This window comes from Sapajus apella, unplaced genomic scaffold (assembly GCF_009761245.1).
Source record: "Sapajus apella isolate SASKATOON/1434 unplaced genomic scaffold, GSC_monkey_1.0 scaffold96, whole genome shotgun sequence".
In the NCBI taxonomy this organism is placed as follows: Eukaryota; Metazoa; Chordata; class Mammalia; order Primates; family Cebidae; genus Sapajus; species Sapajus apella.
Genome location: NW_022437036.1, coordinates 4,493,928 through 4,518,088, shown reverse-complemented (window position 1 = coordinate 4,518,088; position 24,161 = coordinate 4,493,928). Strand labels below are relative to the sequence as shown.

General features: G+C 52.1%; 1 protein-coding gene across 1 annotated transcript in view; it reads left to right on the top strand.

Moving 5' to 3' along the window:
* Nucleotides 1-7,060: 7,060 nt before the first annotated feature.
* The window catches only part of PHACTR3 (phosphatase and actin regulator 3), a 258,234-nt gene continuing 241,133 nt past the window's right edge, over nt 7,061-24,161 (top strand). The window contains exon 1 of the mRNA XM_032257139.1: nt 7,061-7,172. Within this exon, the coding sequence (XP_032113030.1) occupies nt 7,061-7,172 (112 nt within the window). The remainder of the gene's footprint in view (nt 7,173-24,161) is intronic.

Sequence of the window (24,161 nt, the reverse complement as noted above, 5' to 3'; positions counted from 1 at the left end):
TGAGAGGTCCCTGGGGCAGGGTGGAAACGCTGCCAGGGTAACCCCCAGCGCCTGCCCAGAAATGACGGCGTTGCTGAACGCGACTCAAGGAGGATTTGGGGCAGTTCAGAGCGATTCACGAACTTCAGCAGCAGCTGAGGCCTCGGGACCCAGAGAGACTGGGATGATGCAGAGAGAAAGAACAAGGGCGGGGACGCAGACTGGAGCCTGGGATGAGGGGCAGCCGCTTACAGAGGCTTCATCCCGGTCGGGCCCAGCGCTGGGCGTCTCGTGTCCTGGGTCCCCGGGGTGCAGCCCAGGAGCCGCTAGAGGGGCTGAGTGTCTGCTCCTGGAGGGTCAGTGCCCCTGGAAGATTTGGAGGGAAAATTTGTGTATGTGGAGAGAAAGCAAACGTGTCATGGATTTTTGTGATAAAAGAAAAGACTTAGAAATTGCTTCAGAAAGGCCTGGACCACGACACGGACACACTGATTTTCTTCTGACTTGGGAATACACTGAGAATCCTGTCATTAGCTTCCTGGAAGGGGACCAGGTTCTCAGGGTCTGGGAGAGAGAAACACAGAACTCACTCTCTCTCACACTCTCATAGACACCACTCATTCCCCTCACACACACATGCACACTCACACACATCCCCTCACATGCACAGATTCACACACATACACACTCATCGCCCTCACACACACATATCCCCTCGCATGCACACTCACACACACACACATCCCCCTTACACACACACATATCCTCACATGCACACTCACACACACACTCATCCCGCTTACACACACACATATCCCCTCACATGCACACACAGACACACACACACACTCATACCCTTACAAACACATACATCCCCTCAGATGCACACTCACACACACTCATCCCCCTCACACACACACATATCCCCTCACATGCACACACACACACACACATATACATACCCCCTTACAAACACATACATCCCCTCACATGCACACACACACACTCATCCTCCTCACACACACATCCCCTCACATGCACACACTCACACACATACACACTCATCCTCCTTGCACACACACATCCCTTCACATGCACACTCACACACATACACACACACTCATTCCTCTCATACACATCCTTACATGCTCACACATACACACACTCATCCCCCACACACTCACCCTCACACACACACACATACACACACATCCCCCTCACACACACACATCCCTCTCACACACACATCCTCTTACACACCCATCCTTCACATGCACACACATACACACACTGATCTCCTCACACAAGCACACTCATACATGCAGATACACACACCCATTTGTCCCCTCACACAAGCACACACACACACACAGTCTCACGGACATGCTCATATACACACATTTATCTCCCTCACACTAACACACACTCATACACTCACACACACTCATACAAACACATACACTGATTCATTCTCTCACACACGTCCCCTTACACACACATTCCCTCATACACATCCCCACACACATCCCACTCATCCCCCACACAAGCACACTCACCCACTCTCACAGACATGCTCATACACACACATATCCCCCTGACACCCACACACTCATACACACACACACACTCGTTCCATCACACACATCCCCACACACACATCCCCTCACACACACTCACACAAACATACTCACACATACACATGCCCATCTCTCACACAAGCATGCACACACACTCACACACCCACACACATCCCCTCTCACACCCACACACATTCACACTTTCACTTGCTCACACGCACAGTTGTGCTGTACAACTTCTCCAGGTCCCGTCTTCTCCATTATCATCGTTCCAGTCACTCTGAGTAACTTATAGTGGCTTTTAATTTTTTTAAAGAGGAGGATTCCTTTTATTTTTTTTTAATTGTGTGTTTATGATTCTTAGTGATTGGGTCTCCCTCTGTTGCCCAGGCTGGAGTGCAGCGGCACATCATGGCTCACTGTGGCCTCGAACTCCTGGGCTCAATTGAATCCTTCTGAGTAGCTGGGACCATAGGCTTGCGCCACCAAACCCAACTACTTTTTAAATTTTCTGTACAGATGAGGTCTTGCTATGTTGCCCAGGCTGGTCTTGAACTCCTGGCTTCAAGCGAACCTCCCATGTCAGTTTCCTGAGTAGCTGGGATTGCAGGTATGAGCCATCCTTTCCTTTTTTTAAAAAAAAAATTATTATTTGAGGTGATAATTGTGTAATGCCAAATCAGCCCTCTTCAAGTGAACAATTCAGTGCATTTAGGACATTCGCAATGTCGTACGCCCACTACCTCTACTTGTTCCAAGCCATTTTCACCATCTCAAGGTAAAACCTCATCTTTGTGGTGCCTTTTAGATCTTTAGTTATTATTTATTAAACATCTACCATGAATCAAAGCCTCTGTGGTACCAGGGATTTTGAATGGTGATTACACACAGTCTCTGTCCTCAGTGATAGCCAGCCTTTACCCAACGTGGTCTTCAAGTGTTCTAGTTCTTATGAGCACAGTCTTCATTTCCTCCCAGACAGCAGGAAGGCTGGTGTCTATGTAGCACATGTGCCCTGCTCTGCTGGCCCTTGCCATGATCAGACATTGCCAATGAATTGCAGCATTCTTATTGATCCTTGAGGCAGCCTAGTGAGCTTGTGGACCTCAGGTGCACTGCTAACCAACACTGAGAAAGAAAGCTTTGGGCCGTTCGGAGCTGCGGCGCTGTACACACAGAGGTCTAGATCATGCATAAATACACTGGAGTCCAGGAACTCAAGTCTTATTTGTCCGCAAGTTGCAGGGCAACCGGATTTTATAGCCTTACAGGAAACCTCCACCTGTCCTCACTCCATCCTGCAGGGAAAACATTGTGAAGGTATCCCAGCTGGTTCCTGCGGGCCATAACAGTGCCGAGGGACACACGGACGCAGGAAGGGGAACATCACACGCTGAGGTCTGTGGGCAGGAGGAACTAGGAGAGGGTCAGTGGGGGTGGGTGGGGAGTTGGGGAGGGATAACATGGGGAGAAATGCCAGATATAGATGATGGGGAGGAAGGCAGCAAACCACATTGCCATGTATGTACCTATGCAACAATCCTGCATGTTCTTCACATGTACCCCAGAATCTAAAATGCAATATATATATATATATAAAGGTGCTGAGGGAATGGCTAGCATAGACAGAGACAGTGAACGTGGCAAGTCCCTGCTGTTGGGTCAGTGTGTGTGTCCGGGGAGGCTGTTCACAGCCACGACCTGCTACAGAATTTGCCGGGGGTCTAATGCAAATCAAAGTGCCGTGCCCTTATTCAACAATTCGGAAGAGCTGCAAGGTGATGGCGGCGGAGCAGGAAGCCAAGCCTGGGCCCTTCTGAGCCTGGAGCCCTGTGCCTGTCCAGGTGGCTCCTACTGCAGTCATTCTGGCCATTTCTCTCCCTGAGATGGGGCTCTGCATGAGGAGCTGGCCTGGCCTGGAAGCGCGGTGTCGGTGTCGTGGAGAGCCTGGTGTCTGCTCTGCCCCACGCTCTCCCCCTCTCCAGGTGGCTGTGCCACAGCAGCGTTTGGAGAACCTCCCCTTCCCAAGCCTCAGGAGAGAAGGTTCAGGTGAGCTGGTCCAACCCCACTTCCATCCTCCTCCTTGCCACCAGCCTGGCCAACCCGTAGCTCCCATCCCATAGAGGCGAGGAGCAGTTCCAAGTCAGGGAGAGATTCTATGAGGAGGTCCAAGCACACTGGCTTGGGGCTTTCTCTGGAGCTTCAAGGAAGGAGACTGTTCCTGGCAGCTTTGGTAGTGGGACTCGGATTCAGCCATGCCTGGCACGACCCCACCTCCTGGTCTCTCCAGGGGCCCAGGGGTGCCTTTTCTGCTCCAGCCAGAAGGACTTGGATTTCTGCCCATTGGGACTGAAAGAGTCCCTGGGGTGAGTGGGGCTCAAACATGGGGCTAGTTTGCTTAGCCAGGTGGATGCCCCATTGCACGTGGTTGCAGGAATGTCATCAATGCCCCTTGTCTCTCATGGCCCTTGCTGTGTCCTAGACTCCACACAGGGTTTTATGGCCTTACAGGAAATCCTGCAAGGCTGAGGGTGAACCTCTCAGCAGGGCTCCTGCTGTCCTCTCTGTGTTCCCACGGCCCAGACCAATCCCTGGCCATTCCGGACATCCTGGAGGGCCCTCACAGGGAAGGGATGTCACCCAAGGGCTGGCTCTGAGGGTCCTGCTGGGCCCTGGGAAGCTGCTGGAGGGGTGGCCTTCAGCCCTCCTGGATTCCTGGCAGGGGCTGGGCCTGACCAGCCTGTCGTCTGCCCTAGATGCACCCTGAGGTGGTGTGGCTCTGGGGAGGTGCACAGGTCCTGGAGTCCGGTTACCAGGCCTGGAGCTTGGCTTGCCTGCCTATTAGCAGCAGGGCTGCAGGGAAGCTCTGAGAGCTTCAGTTTTCTTATTTGTAAATGGGGATCATGAATAATGCTGTCTAGATTTTTGTGAAGAGGAACTGGGATAAAGTGGATGGAGTGTTTAGCACAGGGCCTGGCGTGTTGGAAGTAATCAGTGAGTATGAATGGTCAGGCTTCATCTTCCCGTCTGCATCCTCTTCTGAAGAAACCTGCTCACAGTTCACAGGGTCCAGGGACCCCAACCCAGGACTACCCCTAAGGAGGGCGACAGTGTCTGCTGGCCTCACACAGGGCTAACCAGCGTCCCTTCTGGCAGTGTGTACTTGACAGGGCTGTGTAGACCTGCTATGTGAAGCGCCATTCTGCAGGTCACCATTAGGCCCATGTGGAAACAAATCAGGGGCCATGAGGGCTCTGGCCTGTGGAGAGGCCTTTCCTAGCACACCTTGGATTTGTCCTCATGCTAACATTTCTGTCTCCTAACTCTCTCCTTCAGTGACCTCTTCCCCACCAAGGCGAGGGAGAAAAGGAAATGGCAAGGAGGGTAGGACTGAAAATTCCAGTCCTCCATAGGGCTGCCTTCAGGCACAGCTGGACCCAGCTGCTCATATGGACAATGCCAGCAGCCCCTGATACCTCCCTGTCCAGGCTCCTCCCTCTTCTGTGTTATTTGGATTCTGAGCCATGTAATGGCCCTGGAAGTTCAGACCATCCTTCTCAGGGCTAGCAGATAATGTGGGCTTCTCTCTCCCAGTCCAGCAAAGTCCCAAATCTGTGCCTCTGTGAATCAACTTTTCTGGCCCAGTCTCTGAGGCCAGGTGGAAGATCTATGCTGAGTGGTTGGACCAGGTCATGAGCCCTCCCTTGGAGTCAGGGAGGGGCCGTGGGTCCTTCAGAGTGGGGAGGCGTCCAGCAGAAAACGGAAATGCTATTCTCGGCAGAGTGGGACAAAGGCTGCAAAGCACATGGTCCGTGAGTGACCAGGACCAACGCCCATCCTCTCAAATTCCAGCCCAGTGAGGGACAGGGCAGATGGGTGGACAAACAGTCTCAATGGGATGCAGTGTGTGCCCAGCAGAGCGTGCACACAGTGCTGGGGGCCTGCGCCAGGGAGAGCCAAAGGCCTGCGGAAGAGAGACAGGGAAGCTGAAGGATTAGAGGCTTCAGAAAAGAGGCAAATACCGAAATCAGGTCATGAAGGTTGGGAAGGAGTTCAGCAGGGCAAACCAATGGGCTGGGCAAAGAGCAAGGAAGCGCCACAAGGCTGACCCGGCATTGAACCCGGACCTGCACCTTTCTCACTTCCTAAGCAGGTAACTTCGCTTCTTTGGGCCTCAGTTTCCTCCTCTAGAAAGGAGGGCGTGATCATAGCGGCTCTCTCCAGGAGCTGATGGAAGAGTGAACAGGACGAAGTAGGAGGGGTGCTGGAGCAGCGGACCGAGTCCCAGCTCTCACGGAGCTTGCGTTTTCATCTGTAAAGTGGGCACAATAACTGCACCCCCCTCAAGGAGTTTTCTGAAGGTTCAGGGAACGTACGCTCAGCACAGTGCCACCGGGTGCTGGCTGCCAACTGCTACCAGCATTAAGCAGTTCCGAAGACTGAGGAGTCTGGGCGGGACGTGCGGGAAGCAGGCAGCCTGCCAGGGAGGAGGCAGGTGGCCGGGAGGCCTGGCTCCATCCCAGTCCCAGCACTGCACCGGCAGCTGTGTGGCCCACTGATGGCACCTGCTGGGGGAACCCTGGGGGATGGAACAAGAGGGTTCCTGGTCCCTTAGCAGAGCACACTTTGAAAGCTCTCAGTGGTGGGGGAGGGAAGTGGTGTTCCTTTGAGGCTCTGAGAACCCGAGTGTCAGGAGGAGGGTTACCCGGACCTCCGCTGGGGACACGGCTCTGTGGGTGCTGATGGGGACCCTGTGTCCATCTCAGGCCAGGATCCTGTCTCAATGTCAGGGCTGTGGCTGCAAAACCCCCAAAGTCAGCGGAGGCTGCTGAGGCCTCCGGAGTCACCCCCACCCCTTCATGCCCAGGTGCTGGTGGGGGGACTGGGCATTTTGTGAGAGCCGTTGGGAGGGTCAGGGCCTGGGGCCGGCGCAGTTCCAGTTCTGAAACTGGCTGGCGGTTACAAAGGTGTCCCCCAAGCAGCACCCATTACGCTAAATACGAACGTTCTGTTTTACAGCAGAAATTAAGTACACGGGCTTGATTGGTTCCTGCCTCCCACCGCGCCCTTACATTAAAGGCAGACAAGGAGTCTTCAACTTAGGGGGCGCCAGGCCCGGCTCAGTCTCGGCGGAAGCCACCCCACTCCAGCCGCAACCCATTTTACACACGAGACCACTGAGGCTCAGAGAGGCCAAGCGACCCGCCCGCCGCCCCACAGCAGCTCCAACCAGCGGCTACGCCTCCTGCCCGGCTGGCCCTTTAACGTTTCTAGGGCGTCCCTGGCAGGTCCCGGGCGCAGCGATGAGGTCTCCCCTCCCGCTCCCGCCCGCCCCGGCCAGGCTGCGGCTCCGGGAGGGTCAAGGTCACAGCGGCGTCCCTCGGAGCCCCCGCCCGGCGGAGGGGCCGGCCTCGCGTGGCGGCACCGCCCCCGGCCCTGGTCCCGGTCCCGCCCCGCCGGCACCTCCCCGCGGCCCCGGCTCCACTCCGCGGCCCTCCGGCGGGATGCGCGGCCGTGGCGGGGGGCGCGCCAGCTGTCCTGCGCCCCTGCGCTCGCTGCTGCGCGCCTTCGGGGCCCGGGACGCCGCCGCCGCCGCCGCCCGAGGCCCGGCGCAAGGTAAGCACGCGCCGCGGGGAGGGGACGCGGGACGCGGGACGCGGGGCGCGGGGCCCGGGTGCCCGGCCAGGCGAGAGGCGCTGGGGGGCGACCCCTCCTGCATTCCTTGTCCTTGGCCGTTGCGGGTGGCCAGGACTCCCGCTGAGCCCCCAGCCACAGAGATGGGCGCCTCGGGTCTCGGGCATACCCCCCCGCAGCAAAGTCGCCTGAGTCTCTAAACAAGGGCAGTGGCCACAGGGCGGGAAGCGCTGGCGTTGGGGTCGGCAGTCCGGGGTTTGGTGTTCCCCTCTGCCAGCTGCATGAGACTGTGCGCATGGCATTTGACCTTGCTGCTCCTCAGTTTCTGCATCTGTAAAATGGGGGTGATCCAATACCTGCAGTTGGGATCACGTGGACGGCGCTGGCCATCCCAGGAGGGCTCTGTGCCCGTTTGCTCTTCTTCCCCAGGGAGGGCCATGGGCCTCCACCGAGGTGGGGCTGGCCCCTCGCCCCCTGCTGGGCAGACACCTGGCCCCGGAGAGGGTCCAACTGCAGTTCAGCGGATGGAATCTAGGAAGAGGGGCCTGAGGAATCCAGAAACTGGCCAGGGCCCCAGCTGGGCCGGGGAAGAAGAGTTGGGGATGGGGAGGGGCCCAGGCCTCCTGGTGACAAGGCTAGAGTGTGGCCATGGTGCATGAGTACAGGTGTCCAGCAGGCGGAAGCCAGAGTGGGGTGGAGGGAGCTGCAGTGTTTCGGCACTGGCCCTCGGTGAGGCTACCGGGGGCACTTACTGCAGATCGTTCCGGGGGCCCCACCCAGGCCTGCCTCTTGCCATCTCCTGGCACTATCTGTTTTTAACCAAACGCCCAGGAAACTCTGGGATGAGGCCAATCGGAAAACCCGGGTTTAGATCCATCAGTGGTTCTTATCAGTGCCTCGAAAACAGGGAGCAATCCTGCCTTCCCTTAAAGACATTTCTGGTTATCACACTTGGGGGGACACCACTGGCATCCAAGGGGCAGAAGCTGGGGACATGGCTAAGCATCCTGCACCACCAGGACCCTCCTTCCCCCTGAGGAGACAATGGCATAGTCCATAGGCTAGGGCTGGGGTTGGGAAACCCTGAGATGCAGGGATACTTGGAGTCATAATGTCAACAAGGGGGAACAGGACACAGGGGTTTGGGGGACACTTGAGAGCCCACTTATTGTCTTCCAGGCTCTCTGTGGTGCCCTTGGAGGAGAAGCTTGTGGCAGAAGCTTAACCCAGGCACAGAGGATGGGTGGGTGAATCCACTCATCACTGAGCACCTACTAAGTGTCAGTCCCTGTGCCGAGCTCCCGGGGTGGAGCCAGGAAAGAGGGAGATGTGTCCCCTTGAGGGTGCCCCCCTCTAATGGGGCAGAAGCCCCCTCCCCCAGTGCCTGCACAGAGTAGGTGCTCACAGGTGCCAGTGTCCTCCCCTAAAGCACCCCTTTATTGGCAATGCGTGGTACTGAGCACAGCGAGGTGTATTCCAGCTTGGGTTTTGGGAAAGGGCGTTCCCAGTCCCGACCTTCGGCAGCTTGGCAGTGGGTTCCGGGCCACCAGGAGCCCACGTTCTGCCTGCAGTAATTACGAAACTCCTCACCTGTTCCTTTCGCTCCTCAGTTGTTGGGCATTTTTAAAATAGTTCTGCGGCCTCTGTCTAGGCCTTGATGGATGGATGGCAGGGCTCAGCCACTGCTGACCCACTTTCCCCAAGGAGAAAGCAGAATCTTTTGTCAGTGGGTCAGCAAATGATTATTCATCATTGAACATGCTTCAGGCGCTGATCTAGATGCTGGGATGCTGCGGGGAGCAGGGGGGCCCCGAGGTGAGAAGTCACTTGGTGGCACTGGGGGACGGGAGAGTCCTTGAGGCTGGAGACCCATAAGCTGGGGGCTGGAGGGAGCTGAGTCTGCGGAGGGGGCCATGGGCCTTGGCCTCTGTCCTGGGGTTTTACACGTGCAGCCCGAGGCCACTGGCAGGTTCTAGGCTGAGGAACTGCATGTTGCTCTACGTCTGGGAGAGAGCTCCTCGTGGCTGCTGTGTGGCTGCAGGTTTCTTTGGAGGCTGTAGCCTTGGGGGAGTTGCCCGCTGCTTGGAGGGCAGGAGGGTATATCAGAGATGGAGAGAGTGGGAAGCACGGGCATTTCAGTGGCAGGACTCATAGGACCTGCTCATGACTTGGGTCCCCCAAATCCAGGATGCCACATAGGTTTGGGGTCTGAGCACTGGGTGTGTGGTGGTGCTGTTTATGGAGGCGTCGAAGGCTTGGTGGGGGAGGAGGGAGGCTCGCAGGGGCTTCTGCAGTGCATTCCATCACTTTCTGTGGGGGGAAGGTCTAGGAGAGGAAGCATACATTCCGTGCTGACCGTGCTAATCCGGAGGGCTGCGTGCACTGGGCTGTTGCACTTCTCAGTCTGGAGCTTGGGGCAGTGGTTGGTCTGGAGGCTCCAATCTGAGATTCATCAGAATGGGGCTGGCACTTACAAGAGGTCACTTGGGAGGGGGCTGAGGCAGAGAGTGTGGCTGGGTGTGTTGGTTTCAATGTTGCATTTCAATGTTGAGTCAGATAGGACCCCAGTCCAAATGCCAAGTTCTGGTTTGGAGTAAGGGTCCAGGCACCCAAGGAAGAACCAGGCTGTGTGCCCACGACTGTTTGGACACTTTCATGCCAGACCTTGAGCAGGTCCCACTGACCTCCTTCCTTTTGGAACCAGGAGGATCTGTCCAGCTGCCACCTGAAGCTCAGCTTCCTGGATTTGGGTGGCTACTTCCCAGACCTCGCTTGGGAATCTTAACTCTCACCCTTAAAGGGATAATTTGCTATTTCTGGGGCCAGGGCTGCATTAATTTAGGAACAAATTAACCACTCATTCTTCCAGACTTCGAAGTCTGATTTTGAAGAGCTGACTCGTACTGGGTTATTTCTGCACTAAATGATTTTTTTTTCTATTAAAAAAAATTTTTTTTTGAAGAGAAAGGCGTGATCGATGATATCATGACATGTCCCAGCTGATGCTCATTAAAAGCTGTGGCTTTGGGGGCTGCAAAAGACAGTTTGAAATTTAATGCCTTGTTTCTCTGGCTCAGCTCAGAGTCAGGGCTGGGCAAGGCTCCCCGAAGGCAATAACTCTGAAGACCCAGATCGGGTCTGGAGTTGCCCAATTCTTTTGAAATCTTAATGACAACCAGCTGGACGTAGCAGGCTTTTCTGGTAGCAAGTGACTGAAATGGACTAGACCCACAGAAGCGAAAGGGCCATCTGTTAATTCAGGAAACTGGGCGTCTGTAGCTCCAGCTAGCCTTTCCTTGTCTGTCCTGGGTGCAGGCTGGGTCATATTGCTGGTCCTTGAACCACTGACTGGAGCGAGGGAGTGGGGAGGACTGGATGGCTGAGCTCTCTGTCGCCTCTAGTCCAGAAATGGAGCTGGCATCCCTGCCATAGCTAGCCTGAGACTTCCAGCAGGAGTTCAGGAGGATCACAGAAGGAGATGGGTCCTGGGATCACAGACCCCGGCATGGCAGTGCAAGAGCCCCACAGCTGTGCTCACCTGACCTGCAAAACCCTGCAGCCTTCAGTTTTCTTTCCTGTGACCAAGGGGTGTTTGGAGGCAAAAGGCAGAGTCATGATGTCCCAGCAGCTGGAGAAGGCCCTGGGACAGGTGTGACCCAGCTGCACATCTTCCTTTCTCTCCTTGTCCCCCAGGGTGCTCAGGGCACACCTGTAAGAGCCAAGAACCTCCCCACAGCCTGTGGCCTCTCAGGTCTGCTTCTTCACCTGCCCTGAGCATCACATTTTCTCACAACTTATCCCAAATCCCCACACAGCTGTCACTCCATTACCTTAAGGACTGCCGTCTTCTGGTGAACTTTGCCAATGACTCAGTTGATTGCTCTGTTTTTGTTTGAAGGGAAAGGAGTGATCCCCAGTCTTTAGAAATGGCCTAACCTGTAATTGGCACTCCAAAAATATTTTATTGGACGAATGGATAATGTGTTCTCCAGCTCAGGCGATAAGTTTTTCTGAAAAAAAAATTACTCGCACAAACACATACATGCATGTATTTAATTACACTAGTAGATCATAAATACACTCTCCAAGTGAGAAATGGAAAATGTTGCAAATAAGGCTCAAATCCCTTTGGAACCTGAATCCCCCCGCCCTTCCTCAGGGAAGCCACTGTTACCACTCAGGGTGTTTCCCACCAGACTTTCTTGACATAAGCATGCAGGTCCCAGAGAAAAAATGCACAGCATTGTTTCTGTGTGTTTTACAGAAATGGCATCACCCAGCACCTCTCAGCGTGAAGCCGTTTCCACTCGGCAGTGGTCTTGGAGATTTACCTGGCTTCACAGGTTCTGCCTAATTGCTTCAGAATATTCCATGGCTGTTTTCGCCTTTCTGCTACCTACGGCCATGGAGGTCCTTCTCAGATCCTGTCACAGGTAGTGCTGTAGGGAACATCTGGTGGAGATGCCTAGCCCTGAGTGAGCAGAGGGAGGACAGGCGGTCTGGGGGCGGGGTCAGGTCCAGGCAATTTACTTTACCCCTAACTGTGAAGTGGGCCACGGCTTCTGTACAAGCGTTTCTCTGTAAAGCAGATCCTAAGAACTGGAATTCCTGGGGCTTAGGATGAGTGCATATTAAGTTTAACCTGCTATTTCCAGGCTGTTTCCCAGAGTAGCTGTGTCACTCCCAACAGCAATGTCAGAGGTACCGTTTCTCTCACCAGCACTTGATATACTCAGATTCTGAAATTTTGCCAATCCTCCGGAGGAGAAGTGAAATTGCGTTATTTAGTTTGCATTGCCTTGATTGCTTGAGAGGTGGCCATTTGGATTTCACTCTCTGAGCATTGCCTCCTCATTTGTTTTGCCCACTTTTTCCAGGGGGTTGTTCATCTTTTCTGAATGGTTTGTGAGCGCCGTTGGTATGATCTGGACCCTGATCCTCCGCTGGCTGCAAATACTCCTGTGTGTCTTCACTTTGTTCATCATGTTCTCATCTGGATAGAAGCTTTTCGTTGTGATGTGGTAAAATGTATCTCTTGTTCTTTGTTTTTTGTTTTTGTTTCTGCTTTTTGTGTCTTAAGAAATCCTTTTCTGCCTCAAGTTTAGGAACAGCTTCTCTTGGTGTAGCAGGGAGCATCCTGGTTTTAGCTCTGAAAGTCCTGCACCCTGAGAGCTCCTCAGACCTCGGCATGCCAGGATGGTTGCTCAAAAACACGATCCTCCACGTTTCCTTTTGAGGCTTGTATAGCTTTTCTCTTTGCATTTATTTTTCCTATCTACTATAACGTGTGTGAATGAATAGTATGAGATAGAATACAGGCTTTTAATAAGGACTACAGGAGTCACTGGGTTTGACCCAGCGATCTGTTGATTCTGGTGGAGATTTCTAGCCCTGAGTGAGCAGAGGGAGGACACGTGGTCTGGGGGTGGGAGCAGGTCCAGGCAATTTACTTTACTCCTAACTGTGAAGAGGACCATGGCTTCCAAACCAAAACTCAGAGCAGGTCTGGGCAAGAGTTGGACTGATCTGGTGGCCTACCTGGTTTTATTGATACAATTGACAATTGGCTGTATGTTTCCTAGTCAGGGATCACTGTGTGGAGAAACTTGGATGCTCCTCCTTGCAGCCTGGCTGTGTTACCAGGGCTGGCCCCAGGAGGGAGGCTCTCCTGCGTGCCGGCCTGCACAAGTGGCCTCGGACTGACTCCGAACAAGCGCAAGGCCCTGGCTTTCCCAGAACCCTCCTCTGATTTGGGATTTCTACCAGACTTCGGTAACAGTTTATTTTAAGGAAAAACAACATCAGTACACATCCCTTGCATAGGACTTTTAGCCTGGACTGGGGCTGGCTGGGATGTGGGATTGGGAGGAACAGGGGTCTGGCCCTCTCTGGGCTGGCCTGGGGTCTGCACTGTGGGCTTTGCGTTGGGCAGGGGGTTACCCTTTGGAAGCTGGTGACCCCGTGGCCTAGATTACCTGGAGCAATGTCGACTGTGCATGATTACAGTATTTTCATGAAAGCTGCTTAGGTGCGCCAGTCACCAGGGAGGGTTCACGCGTGGACCTGTAAAGGTCTTTCCTGGAGGGAATCCAGCAGCCCTTGGGCCTCATACCGGGAAGTGGACCAGACCGGGGGTGCTCTCTACGGAAGGTTCCTGTGCCAGGCCCACACCCTGGCATTGTCAGGCATTTTAGTTGCAAACTGTGTGGGCCAAAGGAAACACAAGTGAGCGAGTGGGCAAGAGGGTGTCGTGCTAGTGCCCGTGTGTGCGATGGGGCAGCCCTGCCTCAGTGCCTCAGGTGGTGCCCTGAAGGGCGAGTGTGTGTGAACATGCATGAGGGTGTGAGGCTGTGCATGAGTACGTGTGCCTGATTGTGTGTGTATGCATGTGTGAAGCTGTACAAGAGTGTGTATGTGCCTGTGTGTGAATGACTATGTGAGGGTGTGAAGCTGTGCATGAGTGCACATGCCTGTGTGTGCCTGACTGTGTATGTGTGTATGCATGTGTGTATGAAGGTGTGAAGCTGTGTGTGTGAAGGTGTGCATGAGTGTGTGTGTGCATGAGTGTGTGCGTGCATGAGCATGTGTGCATGTGTGTGTGCATGTGAGTGCATGAACGTGTGTGCACATGTGTGCGTGCATGAGTGTGTGTGCATGAACACATGCGTCCGTGTGTGTGTGTGCATGAGCATGTGTGCATGAGTGTGTGTGTATGAGCATGTGTGTTCATGAGTGTGTGTGCATGAGTGTGTGCGTGCATGAGCGTGTGTGCACGTGTGTGCATGTGAGTGCATGAGCGTGTGTATGCATGTGTGTGTGTGCATGAGTGTGTGCATGAATGCATGTGTCCGTGTGTGTGCGCGCGTGCCTGAGCGTGTGTGCATGACCATGTGTGTTCATAAGCGTCTGTGTATGAGTGCATGTGCATGAGTGTGTGCATGCATGAGCATGTTTGTGCATGTGTATGTGCATGGGTGTGTGCGTGCATGTGTATATGGATCCTGTCTCCCTCAACCTAGTGTGCCCGCCCCAGCACAGCCATGCTCTGACCAGAGGCTTAGGAGGTCCTCCAGCTCCCAGCCCCTGACCCTCCGTCTAAGCCAGGCCTCTACTTTCACTCCCCCGCCTTCACCTGCGCTGCTCCTCCTGCTGGAAGGCTCTTGGCCTCCTGTGAAGTGTACCCATCTGTCAAGGCCCAGCAGTGAGAATTGGCCTGTGAAAGCTCTCACCCGCCATTCTGGAGTGATCTTTTCCCCCTGTAAACTCTTACTGTCCAAATCTCTTCTTCATATAAGGAGACCAGTCAGATTGGATTGGCCCCCTGTCCCCTCAGCAGCCTGATTTTAATGTAATCACCTCTTAAAAAACCCTTTCTCCAAATATTGCACTCTGAGTCACAGGATCAGAACTTCAACATATACATATTAGGGGGATACAGTTCAGCCTGTGGCAGCTGGACTTCGGTTGGGGCTGTGAGCTGGGCCTCCGGTCCTTGCCACTTGGGCTTCTGCACGGGCAGCTTGGGCTGCAGAAGTGAGCAACCCAAGAGAAACAGACTCGAGTTCTGTCCCCGCTGATGATCTGGCTTTGGAAGTTATAGTCCCACTTCTGCCTTAGAATCGGTCCTCCCTGACTCAGGGGGTCAGGGTTGGCATGAACTCACACTCGGTGGGAGGCTGCAAAGCCACACTGCGGGAAGACCACATGAGGTTGGAGGTGACGTTGTGGTCATTTTTTGGAAAATCTCACCGGCCACACTATCTAAACAACCCCTTCCTCTTGTCGCACTGATCCTGAAACACCCCCTTTTCAGTTCCCATACAACCCTCGCCACCATGTGTAATTGTGCAAAAAATTGTTCAGCAAACAGGCCTGAGATCATTCTCCTTAGAAGGACTGCTGGTGTCTGGGAACGTGGATTTTGGGAGGGTTCCCATCATCTTCTGAGAGGGGCTCCCTGCCCCGAATGGTTTGTTCGAACAATGTGGTTCATGCTGAGCATGCTCTCCTCCCGAGTCTAGACTTTTCCTGCCAGGCAGAGGTGCCTACGTGACCAGCCCCCAACAGAGACCTTGGGCACCGAGGTGAGCTCCCTGGTGGACATTCACAGGGGCCTTGTGTTGTCACAGCTCATTTCTGGAGGAGTGAAGTGTGTCCTCTGTGATTGCGCCGGGAGGGTCCCTGGAATGCTTGCACCTGGTTTCCGGCAGATTCCGTCCAGGCACGTTTCTCATTGCTGGGTGTGCTCTGCCTGTTACTGCTGCTGGAAATCACAGTTGTGGGTACAGCTGCAGCCAAGTCCTGTGAGTCCTCTAGAGAATCGCTTAACCTGGGAGTGGTCATGGGGACGCCCAGCGCAATAATCATCCTGTTCACTCTTTTCTTAATGATCTGTCTTCTCCACCAAAGGTAGGCCCAGGGCAGCAGTGACTGGCTCATTTTTGTGCACAGGGCATGCAGCCCGCTCCTGACACCTAGCAGGTGTGCTGCAAGCTCTGTGCCAACGGACAGCCTGATGGGGAGGCGATGGGGAGGTTGGCTTGGTGGCAGGGAGGTCTCCTTTCCTCGCCCCCGTGGAAAGGCCCTTCCTTGTGGCTCACAGGAGTTTCTTCAAGTGGTGTCGCTCTGACATTGGGCCTTTCGCTTCTCCCTAAAGGAAAGCCATTTAGCAAAGAAAATCTCCTAATTTAGAAACATTATCCCTTTCAAGTTGCAGGAAGTGGGCATGTGGCCTCTTTGCATGAGTCTCTCAGTGGTGGAAGCTGGCTCTTCCTACTGAAAACACGTCATATTTTTAGACCGACTGGAAGGACTTACATACCTTTTCCCAAGCAGCCCTGGAGATGGGAGGGGGCAGGCCTGCCTGGACCTCTTCTCCAACGCCCACCCTGTGGATTCGAGCCGTCACCTGAGAGGCGCCCTTGGGAGCCCATCTCCATGCAAGCCTCCCTCCAGGCAGCCTGCCTGGCCTGCTCTGTGGTCCATCTCTGCCTCCCGGAGGCTGCCACAGGCTTCTGCCTCCTGTACACTGTGCATTTGGACCTAAGTTCATTGCCACTCACCCAGAAGGCAAACACTAAAAATAGACTCTCTTCACGGGGTGAGGTTTCTAATACAAACTAAGGACTGCGTCTCTCCACTCATGAGTGTCTGAAACAGCTGTACGGCCTGCACACTGTCCGTCTTCCATGACTGCATCCCCTTAACCACCCTCCCTCACACGAATTCTGATGATGAGGACACGCCTGCATTCGAGGCTGGCTGCGTGTTTTCATTTCTATTTTTATTTTAATGGCTTTGCTATTTTGCCTTTTCCTATAATCCATGAGAAATCATGATAAATTAACTCCATTTTTTCTTACTATTTGGTTAAACATTGGGATAAGAAAAAATAAGGAGCTATTCCTCTTATTTGTAAGTTAATGTGATTTCCAGCCTAGAGTATTGTGGTCACAGGTGAAAGTGCAGAGTATTGTACACTGATCATTTTTATGGTTTGCTTGGGGGTCGCTGCAGTGGGGGACTTGAAAGGAGCCATCCTGCAGTCACTCTGCGGGGACAGTGATAGTCACACCAGCCAGGCCTGTCCTCAGTCCTGCCCACTCAGCCGCACATCTCTGTGGAAGGTGGGCTCTACTTGGTGTGACCCCATTTGACAGATGAGGACAACCAAGGCTTAAAGGGATGAAGTAACTTGCCCAAGGTCACAGCTGCTGAGCTGAATTTTGGCCTGGACAGTCTGCTGGGTTCTGGTTCAGTTTGTGATCCTGTCTCTCATGAACCTGGATTTATATTATATCCCTTTGGTTCTAGAAAGTGACTGACAGCAGCTCAGTGCTTGTTGTTACTGCCTGATTTGGAAGCCCTTAAAAGATGCCCAAACTCTGGCTGTCCCTGTGGGGTGCCTGTCTTGGAAACGAGCAGGCCGCTGACTGAAAAGAGCCTTGCCCTGCAGGTGGGATGTGGTGGCCCACAGGTGGGACACCGTGTGCCCTGCAGGTGGACACTGGGTGGTTCTCTCCACCTGTCCTCATCTGTGGCTTGTTCCCTTTGTTAGAGTCTTGAGCTGATGTCGGATATGAGCACATCTCTCTTCTGAGGATCGTCTAAGCAGGGTGGAGGAGATTCGGGTTGCACAGAGGTGAAAGAAGGACTGTTGAGAGAGGAGGCAGATGTGGGGTGTCCCCAGCTCTGCCCCGGCTTGCAGTGTGACCTTGTTCATGTTCTCCCTTCTCTGAGCCTGGTTTTCCTCATGGATGGAGTGCGATTCCCAAACCAGTGTTCGTGGCTGCGCAGGAGGACCACAGGAGAGATGCAGGCATTCACTTTCTATTGCTGCCGGAACAGTTTACCACAAACTCAGCAGCTGAAATGGCACTGATTTATTGCCACACACAGCCTGTGGGTCAGGGGTGCAGCTGGGTTTGCCTGGTTCCCCCCTGGGCTCTGCAGCTCTATGCTCTTTGCCGGAGGCTCTGGGAGAGAATTCACTTTCTGCCCGTTCTGGTGATTGTCAGAATTCAGTTCACTGAGGCTGTAGGACTGAGGTCCCTATTTTCTTGCTGATTGTCAGCGGGAGCCAGGGCTGGGGTTGGGACTGAGCCCAGGTCATTCTGGTTCTCAGTTCTAGAAGCCATCGCTTTCCCTGGCTCATGTTCACCTTCGAGGCCAGCAAGGGTGGCTGAATCCTTCTCAGCCTTCAAATCTCTCCTTCCCCTCTGTCCACGCGTGCTGTGCCCTCTGCTTCCTGAGAGATTACATGAGGCCTGGCAGGTCTTCCAGGTTCATCTCCCTGCCTTCAGGTCTCCTGATTGTAACCCTGATTCCCACTGCATTTGGTGCCGACATCGGTGTTTGGTTGGATCACTGGGGGTCGGGAGTCCTGAGGGAATGAATGCCTCTCAAATTCTGCTGTCCTCACTGTGAGCAAGTGGCCAAGGGCTGCTTGGAGGAACCTCACAGTAAAACAAACCACCTCTCACTTACACAGCACGTAAACTCATACGTGAGACTGATTTGTAGCTGTAACAGTGAATAGGAAGTTTTCTCATTTATTACAGATTTAGCTACAGGGTGCTTTTGATGAAAAGACCAGGTCGAATATAGTTAAAGTGAATAGAGTTAAAACAGATCTGGGATCCGCTGTTTTCTCAGCATTTCTGTCCCCCCCACCCCGGTCCAGGCTGCCCTCCTCTCTCCCTGTTGGATGCCGCAGCCCCACCCCCCTTTTCCCTGGGGACATCTCTGCTGTTGTCCACTTTATCTTCTATCTGGCGGCCCCAGTGCCTTTCCAGGAGAGGTCCATCTGCTCTCAGTTCTTCCTGGCTGGAGACCCTCCCGTGTTTCTGTTTCTCCCAGGATAAAATCCATGCTTCTGCTCATGCTGGGTCAAGAGGACCTTTGAGTCCTGAGGCCTGTCCCCATCCCCAGCCTCCCGCCGTCTCCCCAGTACTGCCCCACCCTGCACCCCTGGCTGCTTCTCAGCCCCTCCAACTGCCTGTGCTTGCTAGTCTTGCCCCCCACCCCCCGCCTCCATGGCCCGTCCCCCATGCCTGGCGCAGGCCCTGTGCTCAGTGAATACTGTTTGAATGAGTGGACACATGAATCAATGAATGAGTGACTCAAATGCTCAAATATAAAGCAGGGCCTGTGTCTCAAGGACACTCCTCCAGTCTGGCGGGTCTGTGGTTCTCAGGCCCGTTGCTGAATGAAGGGTCCACTTCCCGTCTTGGCAATGAGTCCCAGGTTTCCACGGGAGCAGAACCTCCTCTGTTCTAATGCCTGCACCTTCACTCCCAACTGCTGACAGCCCCCCAAGGTCCATCCGCAGGATCAGGGAGGCTCCCTCTATGCCGCAGTGTGTAGACTCACAGATCTCCCCAAGTAGCAATTGAAAAGAACCCTCAGAGTCTGTGACCCCAAACTGCAGCCTGAAGTACCTGGTGTGATCTTCGTTACAGTCACATCCCAAGTCGTGGGACTGCAGTGGCTTTTCCAAATAGAGAAGTGACTGTAATTACCCCATGGGCTTTGGAAACCCTTGCACTATTATTAATATCTCAGAACAAAGGCCGGTGAGGGCGCCGGAATTTAATTGCCTAAATACTTGCTCTCCCCAAATGCGAAATCTCTGTGGACCCACCAGCTTCAGTGTGCACACCGGTTTTAATGAATGGCGGGCGCCGAGAGTGATCACAGCTTCTGTGCAAACACGGACACCCGTCACTATTTATAGGTTTGTACAGGTTGATTCTTGGAATCATCATTGCTACGACTGCAGAACGTGTGATCTATTTTTAAAGCACTACCTGTAAGCCCAGTGCTATGGATTTTCTGTAATTTATAGCTCAGGCTCTGAGGCTGCTTTTGAATTGTTACTCTATAAAGTACTTAATCTACAGCTGCCGCGATGGGGTGCCGGTGGTGTGAATCTGTGCTGTGGTGAGTCCATCAGCCCGGCTCTGCGGGGAAAAGACACAACTCTCCTAAGTATATAAATCCAGGAAACATAGGGAATGTGCACGTGGAATGGGGAAAAGGAGAACATGTTTGGGCCTTATTTAAACAGGAACGATCTTCCTTTAAAAGTTGAAAAGAAAGAAGTAAACCCCTAATAGTGTGTACAACAATAATAATTCCTGAAGAGGGTTATAGGTTTGATCTTGTATTTATTGTTAACATTCTAATTATGTAAGTAGTTCATGATCTCCTTCTCCTGGCAAAAATGAAAGCATTTTGAGTAGGGGCTCAGGGAGCTTGGACAGTCACCATGGTGGAGTCCAGACCCGTCTCCCACTCCTCGACGCACCTGTTCCACCACGGAGGACAGAGATGTCCAGAACATCGCCAGGGGCTCCCACAGTCATGTGTGTCTGTGGAAAATACATGGTACTGGTGAGTGTGTGTGTGCACACATGTGTGTGTGGTGTGTGCGTGCATGTAAGCGTGTGTGTGTGCGTGCATGTGAGTGTGTGCACCTTGAGTGATTATGGCATTGCTATCTTATTCTGTTATGTACTTACCCAGGAAACAGGAGCTCCAATGATGTTAGACTACAAAGATCTTTTGCAGTTGAAAAGAAGCTGCTGAGTGGTATTCCCCAGTGTGGATATGCCACAGCTCAGTCATTCTGCTTTCAGGGATATTTAGGTTGTTTGCACTTGATCAGCCTCCTTCATACCTTCCTGTGTGTTGGGATTCTCTGGCGTAGATGACAAGAGCTGGATGAGCCGGGACAGGACATTTTCTATTTGGGCAGGTGCAGCCAGTTGTCCTGGTTGCTGGTTTCAGTCCCACCCAGCGTTTGCGGTGCCTGTTTCATCACATCTTCACCAGCACTTGGCGTTAGACTTTCAGCTTTGCCTGTTTGTTGTTTTATTCTTTCTTCATTGGGGACAGAGGTAGAGCCTGGCAGTTAAGAAGGAGGCCTGAGGAGACAGACCCACGCCAGCCCTCCTGCTCCCCGGCTCTGTGGCCTCGAGGAGATCCACTGGTTTCTGTCTTAGACTTTTTGGGCTGCAACAACAAAATATCTTAGACGGATAATTTAGAAACAACAGAAAGTTATTGCTCATTGTTCTGCAGGCTGGGAAGTCCAAGATCAAGGTGCTGGCAGATTTGCTGTGTGGTGAGTGCCGGGTCCTCAGAGAGGTACCTTGCTGCTACATCCTCACAAGACATTTTCTATTTCTAGAGGGCTCCCTGGACCCTCTTTTAGAAGGCACTAATTATTGATGAGGGCGGTGCCCTCATGACCTCATCACCACCATCTCTGAGAACTGTGCTGTCCTGTACAGGAGCCATGTCCCATCTGTGGCTGCTGAAATTTATTTTAATGTTAAATGAAATGAAATGAAAACGTCAGGTCCTCTGCAGCACCACATTTTAAGCACTCTCAGCGCTTGTGGCTCCCACGTTGGGCAGTGCCACGTAGATCATCTTCATTCTCATCGAATCTTCTCGTGCATGGTGCAGTGCCAGAGATGAGGCAGCCTCCCCAGCAATTTGCACCAGCCCCAGCCTGCCCTCCACAGTGCTCCAGCCCCAGCCCCAGCCCCAGCCTGCCCTCCACAGTGCTCCGGTATTCGCGTCCCTCACGTGGACACATCCCGTGTTCTCCAAAGGCCCCGTCTCCTCCCTCCAGGCTGAGATATCAGGGTCCCTCCCACGGGGCCCAGCGCTTCAGTTCCCCATTTCCGGTGGCTCCCATCAGCATCCGATTTGCAGGTTTCCACCCGTGCAAGGCTCCTTCCTCATCTCCCTGCGCCAGCTCTGACCTTGGCCTCCACGTCTTCCTGAGTGATGCCATGCAGGGAACTTGGTGGGTATTTTAGGGTATAGATGAGGAAGCTGAGGCGTCAGGAAGATAGTCCTTTAGGGTGAGGTGGACCATGGACAACTTTGGGGCACCAGCAACTCCAGGTCCTCATGATTGGAGCCAGGGCGGATCACTTTCTTTAGGGGACTCTGCCTTTCTTTTCCCACAGCACAGTGCCGTTGGGGGAGCGCTCACACCGATCTCACCCATCGAGACCCATTGAGACCCACAGTGGCTCCCTTTCTGCAAAGCTCTCCAGACCCTTTGCCCACGGCCTCGGGAGAACTGTGAATGTTGAAGGGCGGAGGGTGTTGCCGCAGAAACCATGTGGCTCCCTTGCAGCAGGGCCAAGGCCTCTGTTACTTTATTTTGTGTTGTTTTTCTATAAAGTGATAGATGTATATGGTAAAAATATAAAGAATACAGTAGGATGTATGGCAAAAATCTTCCTGAGACAGTCCTGAAAGGCGCTTCTCTGGGAGCAGCCAGAGAAGACCCAGAGGCCTGGGGAGTTGAGGGGCAAGAGAGGCTGACTTTTGCCTATTATATCATCTTGGATCCTTTGTCAAAAATCAGTTGACTACATTTACGTGGATCAATTTCTGAGCTCTCTATTCAGTTCCATTGATTTGTCTGTTCTTCTGCCAATACCATGCTGTCTTGACTAATGTAGCTTTATAGTAAGTCTTTAAGTCGCGAATGTCAGTCCCCCAACTTTGCTCTTCTCCTTCAACAGTGTGTTGGGTATTCTAGGCCTTTTTCCTCTCCATGTAAACCTTAGGTTCAGTTTGTGAATAGTCATAACTGATTTTGACTGAGATTGCACTGAATTTATGGCTCAGATAGAGAAGAAATGCCGTCTTGACAATATTGAGCCTTCCCATCTATGAACATGGATTCCCTATCCATTCATTTGGTTCTTTGATTTCTTTCATCAGAGTTTTTCGTTTTCCTCAAATAAATCTTATACATATTTTGTTAGATTTATACCCAGGTATTTTATTTTGAGGGGTGACTTGCTCATTGCTGGTTCATAAGAAAAACATTAACTTCTGTATGATGTCCTTGTATCTTGCAACCTTGCTACAATAATTTATTAGTTTCAGGAAGCTTTTTGTTAAGTTTTTTTGATTTTCTACATACATTTTCATGTCATCTGTGAACAAAGACAGTTTCATTTCTTCCTTCCTAATCTAGGGACTTCTTCCCCCCTTTTCCTGTCTTACGGCATTAGTTGACTTGCATAATGTTGAACAGACACACAATGTTGAAAACCTGTGTGAGTTATGGCAGATTGGGTCTTTCAAAAAGTTGGTTAATTTCATCTAGGTCGTCAAATTTGTGGGCATAGAATTGTTCAGAGTTTTCCTTCATTATCCTTTCACTGTTCATGGGAACTGCAATGAACGTGCCCTCTCTCACTTCTGATATTAGTGACTTGTGTCTGGTCACTTATTTTCTTCATTAGGCTGGCTACAGACTTAACAATTTTATTGATTTTTTTTTTCAAAGTACCACCTTTTGGCTTCATTGATTTTCTTTATTGATTTTCTATTTTGAATTTCATTGATTTATGCTATAATTTTTATTATTTTTGTATCTGCTTGCTTTGGATTTAATTTTCCCTTTTTCTAGTTTACTAAGGTGTAACCTTAGATAACTGATTTTAGATCTTTCTTCTTTTCTAGTATATACATTCAGTGTTACAACTTTTACTCTAAATATTGCTCCCAGTGCACTCACACATTTTCATAAGCTGTGTTTTATTTGTGTTTAGTCCAAAATATTTTTAAATTTCACTCGCGATTTCTTCTTTGACCTATGTGGCATATAGGATGTATTGTTCAATCTCCACGTTTTGAGATTTTCCAGTTACCTTTTTGTTGCTGATTTCTAGTTTAACTTCGCTGTGGTCTGAGAGCAGATATTGTATAATTTCTTTTCTTTTAAATTTGTTAATGTGTATTTTGTGTCCCAGGATGTGGTCTATCCGGGTGAATATTTCATGTGCACTTGAGAAGAATGGGTTTTCTCCTGTTGGATGGAGTGGTTTATAGATGTCTGTTACACGCAGTTGATTGATGGTGCTGTTGAGTTCAACTGTGTCGTTACTGATTTTCTGCTTGATGGGCCTGTTCATTTATGATAGAGGGGTGTTGCAGTCACCAACTTTAATCATGGATTCATCTATTTTTTTCTTTGAAGTTCTGTCAATGTTTGCCTCATGCATTTTGATGCTCTGCCCTCAGGTGCGTACATGTTAAGTATTGTTACATCTCCTTGGAAATTGACTCCTTTATCATCATGTAATGCCCTTCGTTGTCCCTGGTAGCTTTTCTTGTTCTGAGGTCCACTCTGTCTTTCTTCTTTCCTATTTTTTTACTGTTAATTGTAAGATACCTGTTGAAAAGTGCACATACCATAAGCATTCATCTTGATGACTTTTCACCTAGTGAACATACCTCTGTAGGCAGAACTCAGTTCAAGAAACAGGACATAACCTGGATCCCAGAGCCCCGTTGTGTTCCCTCTTAACAAAACCCACTTCCCCACTCTGTTGCCCCAGGCTGGAGTGCAGTGACACAATCTTGGCTCACTGCAACCCCCACCTCCCAGATTCAAGCAATTCTCCTGGTTCAGTCTTCCGAGTAGCT